A 15,387-nucleotide genomic window follows, 5' to 3' on the forward strand; every position below is an offset into this window, starting at 1 on the left:
TTTGGTTGTGTTTGAGAGTGTAGAGTCGGGCAATATTACTTGGAAACAGATTAAAAAATTTTTTTTTTATGCACCAATATAACAATATATTAATAAACCACTTAATTATTTATTTATCCATCAAAATAAATTAAAAAAATGAAAACAGCCACTTCCCTGAATATATCTCAGTACACAAGTTGAGTCAGTACACAAACAAAATCACTGAATCAGAGGTTTGAACCGATTCATGGAAAATAATCGAAGTCAAATTTATATAAATAAAGATGTAATATAAGTCTCTGGTATCCCCAGAATGTGTCTGTAAAGTTTCAGCTCAAAATACCCCACATATAATTTATTATAGCATGTCCAATTTGCCTCTATTTGGGTGTGAGTAAAAAACAGTTTTAGTGTGTCCCTTTAAAATCAAATGAGCTGCTGTTCTCCGCCCCCTTTCCAGAATAGATTCTGAGTTAGGATGTTTCTATACCATAGACTGTAAGAAAATATAGACGTAGTGTCTGTGACGTCACCCATAGGATTCTGAAGAGCAGTTTTGAAGCGTAAAGTAGGGACAAGCTGGCCGTTGACATCTTGGCAGCGCGTCACTCCCAGTTAACAGAAAATGGGCAAAAAGGCGGGACGTGGGCGGAGCTGAGGTGACGCGATGACTAACAGACAGCAGATAAATGGCTATCCACCTGTCACTTAAGTGGCCACGTCCTTTATTATGCAGAACTTTAAGGCTTTATATAATGTAAACGAATGAGTTATAAAAAAATTCACCCACTCACAGTTGTCATAAAGAGCAAAATTAGCTATATAGACCAAAACCACAATTTGTACCAGGCTGTAAACATGTTTTAATCTGCTGTAAAGTTGGGCATTTTAACATGGGGCTCAATGAGATTCTGCTCCCTTCTGGAGCCTGTCCCTAGCGGCCAGTCGGTGAATTGCAGTTTAAGTCACTTCCGTATTGACTTCAAGAGAAACTGTGGGAGGTTGCCGCTTGTTCTATACATAGAATATATAGTGAAAAATAAATATCGCTTAGCCCTAGGTATGACCTGGTACTGACCTGTGGGTCCGTAGGCAAAAACTGTGGCATTGTAGCCTGATATGAGACCTTCAATCAAGCCTTTAGTGGTGGATCTGTAAACCTCGTCCTAAGGAAAATACATTTAAAACGTTAAAACATGTTTAACTGAAGCTAAATGCACATAAAGGCATACACAAATGACGTGATCTTTTTGAAAGCATGTTCAAATTTGTATATACACGTGCTTGCTAACATACACAGACATAAAACACAAAACAGGCTTGCCTGTGTGGCGGAATAATCAAAGGCCACATCAAACATATAAGTCTTCTCTCTGGACCGATGAGCTCTGAGAATATCATCTGGATCTTCCATGGGGTCCATTAACACCACCATCTGAAAAGGAGGACAAGAAAAACATGAATAAGAGTATTACATCTGGTTTCATGTTTTAAGCTTTTATATGCCCTGCATATACTGAGTGTATATCAAAACCATTTTAGCCTTTTACTCGCCACCTGACAACATGCTTTACTGGTAATAACAGCTAGCTATCACCTCACATTAAGGCCATTTCTTGGGTTATAGTGACACAGAGTGTCCTAACAACACCTCTAAATAGAAATATCATAATGGGTCCACATGAAAGATACAGCTAGAGTGGCTTAAAAGCAGGCATCATGATGGAAGACACCAAACCTAATTTAGTTTCCATTTTCACGTCTACATTTTGGAAAAAAATGGTCCTGATGGAGGTCAACGCCATTCAAAGGAGCCCATGGATGGTTCCAGATGTAACCAAAACGCTCAATCTTGTTGCTTCAAGAGTCCTACGGGATCTGGAAGCCAATGTTTTAATCAATCGGGGCTCGTGAAAACACACCCGTATCGTTTGATGGCCCGTTCAAACACAAACACAGCGTTCTCTTTGAAGCCTTGCAATTTAAATGCAGCAGAGGAGATCTGACTTTTAAAAGAGGCCAATTACAGCGGCACACAATGCAAACAGACGTTCTCTACAAACAGGGGAAGGAGAAAAGACTGGGTGAGGAAATGAACGATAGAAAGGTGGAGAAAAGGTGAAAAGGACAAACAGGCCATGCCTCATTGCATTTGTCCAAGGGATTGAACAAACTGTCAATGTACAGTTTTATATTTATATCTTATGTTATGTTTATTTCAAGGACAAACGCGGGGATAGAGAGACATACACTACCATTCAAAAGTTGGGAAAACAGTTTGTGATGGAGAGACATTGAAGCTGTCTTCCATCTCTGTTTTTACTGTGTTCTTACATTTCCTATGCATTTGGGGTTTACTATTTTATATTTCTTGAGTGGGAGTGGCCTTAAAGAATGCACAAACTGTAGGAGAGCGCTCATTTGAACTATTTATGGAAATGTTTGAGCAAATGTGTTGGTTTTATCCTATTTATTGTACTTACTGACTTGTTTTAACTCTTATTCTTAATAATTTTGTGTATTTATTAATCATGGTAAAGCAAGAGCATTTTTGTTATTTATCTATTTTTGGTACGCTCCAATTAGTAAGCTAGAAAATGTGTATTTACGGCAGCCATCAATAATGGAAGGAGGATTGGAGGACGGATCATGGTTTTTGAGGGAATTTGAACAAGGTTATAGAGTGATGCAGGTATGACATCACTTTGTAGGCCAAAACACAGAAGCGAGTAGGCATTCCCTTGTCCCGACAAGTATGGGTCTCTGTAGGATAGTAATGGGAGTTACTAGATTAGTGGGCAAGGCTATAAACAGAGGCCATTTTTCACTGTGTTGCCTGATTTGCCCACGTCACAGTGTGGGTAGGGTTTAGGGGTGGGGTCGGGTGAAGGGGATCATTTTCATTGCATGGTTTACCAACACCCATCAGTTTGAAAACACCCTCAAGTTTAGAAACGCCCACTTTTGTTCCGCAGAGACCCCATACTCCGTCCCGAAGTCAATGGTTTTTTTGAATGGGGTTTTGGTTAAATGGCTGAAATAAGGTCTTTGGAGAACACAAGCTCAAGATACTTTCATGTTTTATTCTACGACATAAAATACATCAGGATTACCCCACTTTTTTGAAACCGTTATGTGTCTTGAAAAAGGCGGTTGCCAACAAGTGGCTAAATGAACTACAGAAGCTGTCGGGGAGATAACGTCATCACGCCGAAAAAATATGCTCAGTCAGCTTTTACAGCCTCATTATGCTTATAGTTGTGCTCATAAACTAATCTAACTCAAACGGTCTGGGAAAATGTTTTTAGATAAAAACTGGAAGAGTTGTTGGAAGCTGAATACGTAGGAACGCGGTGTAGTCCGTTTATAGAATACCTTTTAGCTTTTTACTTCTGGCGACTACATTTAGACTGTGATCTTGATGGACAAAACGTGCAAGTATTATAAACTTTTGTTGATCACAGATAGCCTGACAAGCCTGACCCACATCAAGATGTTGGGTCTGGAAACTCACCATTGACAGGGCTCAATCCGAGGGGCGGCATAAACGGTTGTCTTTCAAATTCCCTCTGCACGCAATTGGATAGCGCCATGAGCGCCACAATCAACCAGAGCAAAGAAGAAGGTGAAGCCGAGCTAACGTTAGTTGATAGACTTTCGCCGTATCCGGTCGGCAAAACTTCAAACATATCTTCTTTTCTTAAGAATGACTTCAGTGGCGTTCTTTGTTCTTTTCTCAAATAAAAGCTTAACTCCAAGTCTTCCAGAGTCGCGCCCAAAGCCGATTTAAAAGGCCGCAGTTCGTCAGCTTCTTTGTTTACGAGTAGCACGCAGAACCTCCGCAACTCTGCCGTGACGTGCATCATTATGTTAAGCCCGCCCACCGACTCTACACACACTGTGATTGGCCTGACCAGAGTTTGGTTTTTCCAGCTCTCAGGTCTACCTAGAGTTGCTAGACTACACTCGCGGCAAAATACATTTTCTGCCGCTAGGGTGCGTCTAGATTTCTAGGCTAGATCACAGAGCTTGTTTTTAGCAATGATCCAAAAGCCTATGGGAAAATCCTTATTAGGTTTTTCTCGAGGGAACCAACGTGACGCTAACCTACAAAGTGACATCATACCTGCACTACCCTATTGTAGTGCTTTTTGAGCTCACTGTAACTGTCCTCAATAGATGAAGAGGGAAAGTTGTACTGTTTTGGTACATAACAGTTCTAGTTTTTAGACTGGTTTTATTGATAACCTGTTTTATTTCTCTTAACCATATTTATGTGCACATCCGCTTTAATAAACACCTTTTTGGATGCCAACATCGTGTTTACGCCTTGGTGCGATTCTCCTTGTGACAGGTCGAGTCTTTTTAACTCTGTTATTTTGAACTGTAATAATATTTGACATTTGTACTCCATTTACTGTATTTTGTTTAAATAAATGCAACCTTGGTGAGCAAAAGAGACTGCTTTCAAAAACCGACCCCACACTTTTGGATGGTAGTTTGCACTGTACTGTATATCTGCGCATTTCTTTAGCTCCCTACTTAGCTTATTGCCAGTCGCTGTCTTCTATGTCACTTAAGGAAACATCTTCCAAGAATATGAAAGCACATGAGTCAGATGCGTGATATACATGCACCATGTGCGGTTTTTCCTGAGGGTTTTACTTACGATGGGTGCAGTGATCGTGCTCTCAGCCATATGGTACATGAGTTTATGTTATCTCATCATCCACACAGTGACAGCTGTAGAGTGGCAGTTTGGCCAGTCCTAATGTTCTTAAGATACCAGTGCCAGTATAGTTTACGTGGCATGAGAGAATGACGCACTGTAATCAGTACTGGGTCACTGATCAGGTTCCACTCACCTGAAATGGTCCCTGCTATTGATAAAGGCCATTACTGTACACCTACTGTATGTTCTCATATAATGTCACCACTGGATAAACGGTCTAATAGAGTTGATGTGAAAATGGTCAATGATTTTTAACAGATAGTTAGACCCTCAGACATGAAAAGCTCGGTGTCGTTATGAAACTTAACAGGCACATGCACCGTAGGGTAGAAAGACATTCATCTTCCACTGGTCTTTTAATTACTTTTCTGCCTGGAGTCCCTGAGTGCTTTGGTTTAATCATACCTGTGTAAATAAACCCTATGACAATCACTGTACCATGAGGACCAATGGAAAAGACAAGCCACTGTCACTGAGTTCTTTCCAAAAGACGTTTGATTGCTGCTAAGCAACCATTCAATTAAGAGATAAAAGTTGGCAGGAAAACAGGAAAGTATGAGATGAGAGCACAGGCTAACCCTATCTAGGGTATGAAGTATAGGAAATATCAGGTAGTTGAAAACCTCACACATTTATACACACATTATTGATGACCCAATTTTATATACTGTTCCGACTATAAGACGACCCTGACTATAAGACGAACCAAGACTTTCAAGGAGTACTTCACTGCTAGAAAGATGAATATGCATTTAAATTGGGTAATTTATGTAGTAGAAATGTGCAAATTATTTTAGAAGTTGGTGCCTTCTAGACTGAGAAAAGCCAGAAAATTTATTTTTGGCTCATATGGATGAAAGACAACAACTCCCAGAATGCACTTGCTTCACTGCCCTAAGAGGCCACTCCCAAGCCACGCCTACCAGTTACTTCACTTGCCCCACCCCACCGTCATTTTGATAGTAATTTGATAGTTTATAGTAATAAAATCATTTAGTTCAGTTAGAGAAGAGACACTACAATAAAAAAATGAACGTGTCTGCTCAATACAGTGTGAGCCGAACAAGAGTCGCAGCACAAACGCAGCAGGAGTCAGATTTCATTCATCACGAGCGCGAAGAGCTGACAGACAAGATGATCGTGGAAGATATGGTTTCAAAGCGAAATATAAAAGCACTTATTTAAGAGATTTTGTCATTGTACCGTTTTGGTGTTGTGTTTTTCAATAAGAGTAATAGGCTAATCAGAATCAGAAAGAGCTTTATTGCCAAGTGTGCTTGCACACACAAGGAATTTTTCTTGAACCCACAATTCAAGCAACCCGCCCCCAAATTGGCGCTAATTCTTTACGAAACTAAAATGAGCACGGCCGCACGGGCATTCATTCATGGCCGCATTGTCGTTCATTCATTCACGGTGCGTGTCCAGTCTGGTGCGTTTTCAGTTCATGCCTATGGGAGCTTAACTTTCATAGGAATTCATTGAAAACGCTCGCTTTGCTCCGCACCGCTCCGTTATCAATGCCCGATCGGCTGTGCTCATTTTACATTCTGTCCCTATGGGCGGGTTGAAAACATACGGAACTAACTCCTACTACTGGCTGTAGTCTTTAGCCTCTGGACAAAAAAAGCCTCAGATGACGCATATTGACATTTGCGTCATCGGAGGCTTTTTTGCAGACATAAAATACATAAATCTCTAGTCTCAGGGAGATATGAGGGAGTGTGTGTGTGTGTGGGGGGGGGGGGCACCATCATTCAAATATACTACCGGGTTTCTACTGATACAAAGCTTAATGCTAATCGCTAAAGTAACCCTTTAACAAAAAATAGCATTTCTTACAAATACAAAATGAGCAATCCACATTTATTTTATAGCTTTGTGCCAACAATTGCCCACTGTCTGTTTTTTATTTGGACATTGTGATTTGTGGAACATCCGAAACATAATTCCTAATTCAAAACAATAAAAAAGCAACCTCTGACCAACAAAATTTGGGAGATTTAGGTTTGTAAATCTTAAATCATCCATTTAAAAAAACAAAACTTGTCTAAAAAAAGCTCAAATCTTGTTAAATTGTGTCCCAATGCTGGCGAAAACCCAAGCCTGTCCGTGACTGATGAGAATCACTGGTCAACCATCTGAAACCAGCAGTCTGTTCCTGAGGTCTGTCCTCTCAGTCTCACTGCAATAAAGGAGTGAACAAAAGAGGCCCCGTTAAAGGGCTGCAGGTTATTCGGAAAAGCCATCTTTGGTTTCCACCCGCATAAAGGACAGAGGGCATTCACCTGGCCCGACATTAACTGCTCGACTAGTCCACTTACTTATTTATACGTTCATAAAGCCTTCAGGCATCATTACAGTGCACAATACTTTATGAAATGGCAATCAAATTATCCCCCATTTGTTTGAGAAGGCAGCGCTAGCCATTGTAGATGATGCTGAAGCGCACTTATCTGAAACAAGCACATCTGCTCGTATGAAAGGTTTCACCGAGTCGGTGCACAAAAACAAAACGAGCCGTGCGTGAATGAATGAAGGGTGCTAAAATTAAAAGCGGAGTGTGATCGTAAAATATTAAATGGCGTCAAAGATCAGCCAGGGTCTCTGCAACAGCCTGCTAATGCACCGACATGAAATCAATTAGCAATATGGTGTTATTTAAATAAGCACAAAGAAAGGCACGGTCGTTTGGGGGCGACAGTCCAAGTCATCCAGGTGGATTGAGTTACCAATTAACCACGGGGTGAAGATTAGCAGCAAAGGGAGGTGAATATTGGGATCCATCCAAGTGATTAAAACACAGCAGTGGTCGTAATGTATCATAAACGAGGTGGGGCTTGTGTGGGCTCCTGCAGGACGGATACAGATACTAAAAATTCCTTTTTGTCAAACCGACACTGGACTCAATGAACTGTGTTGACTCCCTAACCCCAAAATCTGAGGTCAGATTCCGTGTACTCCATAAAAGAAGAGAATGTTTTATACTTAATGTGATTCTTTCTACTGGCGTCGTTCAGAAAATAAATGCTTCTTAATATAGACCTTTTTCTCAGAAGCGGCATCATCATTTTTAACGTGCATGAAAGCGAGGCTGTGAGGGATAGATATACATCTCTTTAGTGGTTTGTACTGTTATTTACTGTGTTTTTGGATTGTTCTGCTGACAAAACACTGCAAAAATCTTCTCAATCTTTCCAAGACATTTCATTTTTTTTTTAGACAAAAAACTCCAGACAACATGAGCTGTGAAAAATTAGAAGTGATCTAGGATGGATGCCATTGAAAACACGGTCAACATATCCCTCACAGCCTCGCTTTTATATCTGTCATGGCGGCTGGCACTGCTCTGAATAAGGTCTATTGTTCAAATGTTTGACAAAAGCCATGATTATAATTATCAGCATCTCTTCAACGTGTCTGACAGAATATTTTGAACTCTTTAAAAAAGTGAATAAAATGCTTAAACCCATTCAACTTATAAAATAGTCAACGTGAGGCAGCTAAAAAGAGCTAAATACCAATTTACTAGACTGACGTCGTCATACTCAGATTCTAGTCAGACTGCTCCATTGGGCTGTGATTATGAGGGCGTGTTTCAACCGAACCAGGAAAGAAAATGCCTCTGCACTCTATTGGATAGACCTACAACCAATCAGAGCAACGGAGCGACGCATAGTTGTCAACAGAACTCAACTGCACGCATGCTGGAAGAAGTAGAAGAAGAAGATGAGTGTAAATGATCTTTGCCGGTGTTGTAAAAAATAGTACTTACCAACACGATCATCATTTTTGAGAGAAATAGTAAAGGTGAATGCATATACGAACAAGTTCTCAGTTTAGGATTAGAACGAATTCAACCCAAGCGCTCTTTGGTGACGTGGATGGTTACATCACTGTTGATCATCTGTCCATCATCGTATAAAGCCGCCCTGACAATATGATTGGTCCGAAAAGCTCTTGTTCGAGCATAGTTGCTCCACAACGGATCAAGTCCAGACCGAACTTCCCGACCTCAAATGTTGTGGGCGGGGCTAAGTTCGGCTGGCATCCAGGCTACCAATTTACATGATTCTAATATGTATTTCGCTGGGTTAGGTGATTTTTTTTTTCTATTACTGTAAAAGGGAGTCAGATTTACAAACAAGCACAGAAAGTTTAAATATGTTTAAAGTCAAATCAAAATCATCCTGTCAAGTGACAAAAAATGTAAGTAAATTATGAATTAATACAAATAAATATAATAAAATACTGTAAACACTGTAAGCATTTGCATGTAAGCCCAACCAGTACCAAATAACTACATTTATTACCTTGAAATTACTTACATTTAACAACTCAAATTTAAGTTAAGTTAAAAAAATGCAGTGTCATGTTGCCATTTTTCTTTAACTGAAAAAGTTATAGAAAATAGGCTCCTTTATGCACCTTTGATAAATTCTTTTTTAAATACTATAAAATTCCGTGGCTTTCGGTCATTTTAAAGCGTGTAATTTTTTCTGCACCAAAATTTCTTCCCGTCTTCCAATCTTCACACAAACAGTTTAGCCCCTAATTCAATCACTGTGAGGCAATATAGCATTTTTGCTCTGCCTGCTCAAACAAACTGAGCAATGTTTTGCTGCTTTTGAAACACATGCACCAACCACGTGGCTCCAACTGTTTTTGTGTTTTGACTGAGTATAAACCATAGGGGAGAACATGGCAGGTCTCTTAATGAATTAAACTTTACTCTCTCTCTCTCTGATGGGTAAACAGAGAAAGAGAGAGAAAAACAAGACAGAGAAAATGAAAGAGAAAGATGAGCTACTGACTGCGACTGATTGCGTGGTTACATGAAGCCAATGATGAGGACGCAGATATGAGGTGGTGTCAGATTGACCCCACAATTATGCAACAACTTGACAGAGGCAGACAGAGCGATACGATCTGTTCCTATTACTGATCCAGGCATTGTGATGTGTGTAAACTCAGCCATGCTTTATCATAAGAGAGTTTGGTTCCCCATGGCATCACCTATGGTCCCATGGCATCACCACTGATAAAGCTGTGATGATGTAATACACAGGCCACACAATGTTACCTTGGGAAATAAAACCCGTAGCGGCAAATCCACTGAAGTCAGCCTGACTCTCACAGCTCAGGGATATGAAAACACCAGCCAGGCACTACTGAAACATGCACACAATAAAATTAGCGTAACAAATCTTAGCGGAAATGACAGAAGTGTGGAAAATCCAGGCATCATTTCATTGTTTACACTGCACCCAAAGCCAATTGTTGACTTTTGAATGAATATCATAAACAAAAACAAATGAAAAAATATTGCAGTTTATATTGCTTAATGAATGAAAAATTAAACACATTGATCAGGTCAAAAAAACAATGCATAAAAAACTACAAAAAATGTACTAAACTTAAACAAATAAAATAATTATAAATAAATAACATTCTTTTAGGTAACTTATTGTAAAGTATTAACTCTACAAACATTTTCGAAGTAAACAAGATTATTGGAGTGTGTTTTACAAGAAAATTAAAGGGATAGTTCACCCAAAAATGAACTCACCCTCAAGCCATCCTAGGTGTTTATGACAGATATACAGACGAATACAATCAGAGTTATTTAAAAAAAAATATCCTGGCTAATCCAAGCATTATAATGGCAGTGAATGTCAGCCGAAAATTTGAAGTGCATCAATCCATAATAAAAATACTCCGCACGGCTCCGGGGGGATTAATAAAAGCCTTCTGACGCAAAGCAATACATTTGTGTAAGAAATGTATCCATATTCAAAACTTTATAAAGTAAAATATCTAGCTTCCACCAGACCGCCTTCCGTATTCAACTTAAAGGCCCCCTGAAATCAAAATGGACGGTTTTTAGCTTTTAGTATGACTATGTTAGCCTTAAGGTTATGAATAAGCTGGTGTGTTCCAAAACAATGACAAAATTCGCATTTAGGAGATATAAGCATTCAAAACTTATAGTCTCTCACTTTCGTTAAAATGGATCACAGATTTTGATGACATCATCGCAGACTTCACCTTCTCGTCAAATCTTGTGTCCAATCAAATGGTCTCTAGAATCTGAAGCGCCACCCCCTACACTATAAATAGACCCTGAAGCACCAGCTGAAATCGGTCAGCTGTTTACACATTTACTATTTTCTACATGGTGAATGGCACATAGCACAGTATACATGCGATAGGAAGAGTTTCAGACAGAGTAAATATGCTTTCAGTTGAGGCGAATTAAGTTTGGTTTCACGTTACTTTCACGCGCACCGCTGCAGCGCACACACATAGTCTAGACCAGAGCCGTTGACAGACATGAGACGAGAGCGCTGCGCGGATCATGTGCGCGAGTCGGCGCATACAACAAAACGTATCGGACCCATTTAAATTCTGCACAGAATGCTGTATTTCAAAGCGATATGGTGGAGATTATGATTATAAACGGTTAGAGATTAGGAGGAAACTCTGGCTTTACCAAACAGAAAGTCTCTAGTCAAACTGTGATTTAACGAAAGGCTATTGGCTGTTTCAAAAAAGGGGAGGAGCTGCTAACAGCTTGAGCCGTTTCAGGGGAAATGACATCAACACATTGAATAATGCTGCATGTTTCCTGGCATTTCAGTGGGCCTTTAAGAATAAAGTGTAACGCCTGGTGCTGCTGGTTTGTGTGCTGCTGCGCTTCCCTGTGTGTGTAATAAGTAGAGTGTACGCACATTGTGCACCCTCCTATAGGCGCATATTACTAACGCGCCCTTTAAATAACACAAAAAATACTGCGCAGTTGGGTCAATGGTCAAAATAGCAACGCACCAACAATGTGCCTGAACACACCTCGTTTTCAGACCAGCACGCCCATGGGCAAACAGATGGACACAAATGCATTTGCTATATAAACAACGTGGCGCATGACGTGAAAATGATAACTGCGTCGGGCTGAAAGTAGCAAAAAACACTGGCACCGCATTGCGCCGGGTGTATGATAGGGCCCTTCTTGTTTAATTCAATGGTACCATTTCTTTGTAATTGTATGTTTAGTTAAATAAAAAGAGCATTGTGGTAATACAAATAATATTATTGATTTAATTCAAATAAAATAAATTCATTCAAATGTTTCTTTTTTTATTTAAAAAGTACTTAATCTTGCTTTTGTGCTTAATGCATACAAATAATAATAATATATTTTTAAATGTCACGTAGGCCACTATATGGTTAAAGAGTGAGCAAAACAAGCTCATTTGAAGACAGCCGAATCACATATGGCGAATGAGTCAGGCTTAAGACGTGAGATCTCTGCCATCTGACATGCTGAAGATCAGTGGACAGATGTTTGTCTTTATGCGTCTCTCCATCATGCGCAGGTTATACTGTTTGCTCGTGTACCCGTAGAGATGCATGTGTGTGCATGCTGGTGATAAAGCATGCATGAATGCTGGCTGGTGTATTTGCACTGACATCTATGTGTATGTCAGATACTATGTCCCCTCCCTTTATTGTGTGGCACCCCGTGACATGCTAGTTGTCATAGCTACAGAAAGGCGGGTGTGGACCGACTCCGACACCTGTTGCTATTAGCCTGATGGAGAATGGCGACGAAGGGGGTAGCAGTAAGAGGGGCCTCTCTGGGAGAAGACACACACACACACAGGCAGGGTTGTAACTCACTGTAACACTGTCACACACTCTCACACATACATTGCAAGCTATATATCATTGACAGATGGCTATCCTGCTCCAATGGTTAGGGTTATGGGAGAATAGAAGAAGAAGAGAAAGGAAAGAGGAGGAGAGCAGAAGAGATGTGTTCTATAAAAGGGTGTATCTTGTGTCATGTCCCATTCACTCTCTAATATTAAAACCTTTTGGGTGATTTCACCCTAACATTTGCATTTTTATGCACTGACGTGTTTGTTCCAAACCGGCATCCTTTTATTTATTTATGTTGGAACAAGAGATTTTTTTAAGCTCTTTTATTTCATCGTGACCACATTTGTCAAGCTCCAAAAAGAACAAAAATCACTAATATAGAAGTATCAAGAGAGTTGCATTAAGGTGTATATTAATGACTAATTCAATTAAAAGGTTTGGGGTCAATACACATTTTTTAAAGCTTCTGGAAGAAATCTCTTATGCTCTACAAGGTTGTATTTAATAAATCAAAAATACTGTAAAACATTTATTATTGTGAAATATTATTACAAATTAAAATAACTCCTCTATTTCAATACATCTTAAAATTCCTGTGATGGCAAAGCTGAATTTTCAGTGTCTTCAGTCACATGATCCTTCACAAATAATTTTAATATGCTGATTTGGTGCTCATGAAACATTCCTCATTATTATCGATGTTGCAAACAGTTGTGCAGCTTTTTTTGTGGAAACTGTGATGTGTTTTTTTCAAGTCCAAAATATATTTACGGTCTCTTTTGATCAATTCAATGTATCCTTGTTGAATTAAAGTATGAATTTCTTTTAAAACAAATCTTATTGACCCAAAACTTTTGAACGGTAGTGTTATTATTAAATATTTTTCCTTTTGTGCTCAATAGAACAAAGTCATTTGAGTTTGGATCAACTTATGGCTGAGTAAATAACAGAATTCTCATTTTTGCGACTTAAATGAGGCCCGTCCACACGGAGACGCGTTTAGTTGTATCCGTAAAAATGTTGTATCGTATCAGCGTTTCGTCCACACGGATCTGGCGTTTTTGGGAGCCTGAAACAGCCTTTTGAACCCGGATCCCAGAGTGGATAAATCTGAAACCGACACCCTTGCGTTTTCGTGTGTACAGCCAATCCGATATTTTGTGAAACGGTGATGTCATCACACCACGTCCTGCACGGTAAAGACTAGAAGGGATTCAACTACAGGCACTGGGCATGCGCACATCAATATTGCGTCATTTAATTAATGTATTTGCATTATTGTAAGGGTACATAGTGTTGGGGGTAGGTGTAGGCGTTAATAAAACACAATCTGGTAAGTAGCAAATGTATTTATTGTTATTTTATCGTGAGATTTTGCCTCACTTCCGAGTCCAGTTGCTGTACCTCTTCTAGCCACAACTCTTCTTCTCCGTTTTTAGTGTATTTATGTGGCAGATTTACAGCGCCACATACTAGCCTGGCATGTACACTACATCGTTTTGAGTCTGTTTCAGTGGTTTCGTGTGTACACAGATATTTCTAGAGACGAGGGGGAAAAAAGATTGGATAGGGAAAGCCTGAGAATCATTCCTTTAATAGGAAGACACCCTGGTTGGATCTTCAGATGGCATTTAATTAACACACACACATAGACAAACGTGTCATATGTCATTCACACCTTTAATGATCCTTAATGAGTTTGGTCACAACAGCTGCAGGTGTGATGTGTTACATCAGGTAGATCAGTTTCACACTTCAACGTGACACATCACTCTCCTCACCAAGGTGCTTCACTTATCTGACTCAAAGAATGAGGGAACTTTAAGAAACTCTCACAAGACAAGTGAATAGGGGTGCAACGGTACACAAAACTGACGGTTCGGTGTGTACCTCCGTTTTAAAGTCACGGTTTGGTACAGATTCGGTACAGCAGTTTTACAAAATTGCTTTTTATTAATTTTTATTCAACAGTGGTTTAATGAAAAAAAAAATTGTGTCTGTCCTTAAATGAATTCAGTTATAACTAAAAGTTTCTTAAAGATAATGCTGTAAACTATATAGGGAGCCCTTACTTACATATTGCTATTAAAGATTAACAACAGAGCCCAAACTATTAGCCTAAATTCAGTTGCTATTTATTTTTAGATATAATAATCAACACTCATAAGCTTCACATAAGGCAGTTTTTGCATTAACTTCTAAATCTAATTATTATTATTTGTTGTTGAAATATAATCATTTAGTGGCTGTAATTTTCATGGCAGGTTTATTTAAACATACATTAAATAAACAAGACATCACTAAGTAGTATATAATGTATATAGATAGGCTAATATGATGAATATATAGGCTAATATAGAGCATATATTCAGTGAAAGAGTTGATTTCTCTAGTGAACTCACAGCTGTGGACACTGAAGGACTTCTGAGGTAAACGTGATTCTACATGACATTGTTTACAAGCTGTTTTATTGTCTTTCCACGGTTGAAACACCAATGGAGCGATTACACGACATATGATACATTTCAGTAAGTTGTAATGTATCCTCAACATACCTTAAGAGATATTAATTTATGTTTATTCTTTACTAAGAGATGATTGCATTCACTCGCGCGCCGCGCTGCTGCTTGAAGTTGAACTGATACGCGTCTATCAGTCACGTCACATTATAGAGCGTTAAAACGGCATTTATCGTTTGAATTTGGTGATAAAATGGACTGAATACTCAATATGTTCGTGTGGGAACTCGGATTGAAGTGTGTTCCGCGCTTTAAACAAGCCGACTGTTAACTGTTAAAGATTACATTCATAATCTGTACCGAAACGGTTCAATACGAATACGTGTACCGTTACACCCCTACAAGTGAACAATAAAATAAAATAAAACTAAATGTGTTATCAGTGTGATGAGTAAATACATGATTGACCTTTCATGAAAAACATTAACATTGTTGTTCCTAAGGAACAGATTCAATAGTTATCTCTTTAACCTTCATCAAGAAACTGTGTGA

The 15,387-nt window shown here is 39.2% G+C and overlaps 1 protein-coding gene across 1 annotated transcript in view; it reads right to left on the bottom strand.

Annotated features, from left to right (window-relative positions):
- Positions 1-15,387, bottom strand: part of kif19 (kinesin family member 19) — a 64,296-nt gene that overhangs the window by 24,149 nt on the left and 24,760 nt on the right. Inside the window, exons 3-4 of the mRNA XM_079846193.1 lie at positions 1,307-1,417; positions 1,061-1,148 (exon numbers count right to left, since the gene is read on the bottom strand). Coding sequence (XP_079702319.1) covers positions 1,061-1,148; positions 1,307-1,417 — 199 coding nt within the window. The remainder of the gene's footprint in view (positions 1-1,060; positions 1,149-1,306; positions 1,418-15,387) is intronic.

The sequence above is a fragment of the Gobio gobio genome (assembly GCF_949357685.1).
Source record: "Gobio gobio genome assembly, chromosome: 20".
Lineage (NCBI taxonomy): Eukaryota > Metazoa > Chordata > Actinopteri > Cypriniformes > Gobionidae > Gobio > Gobio gobio.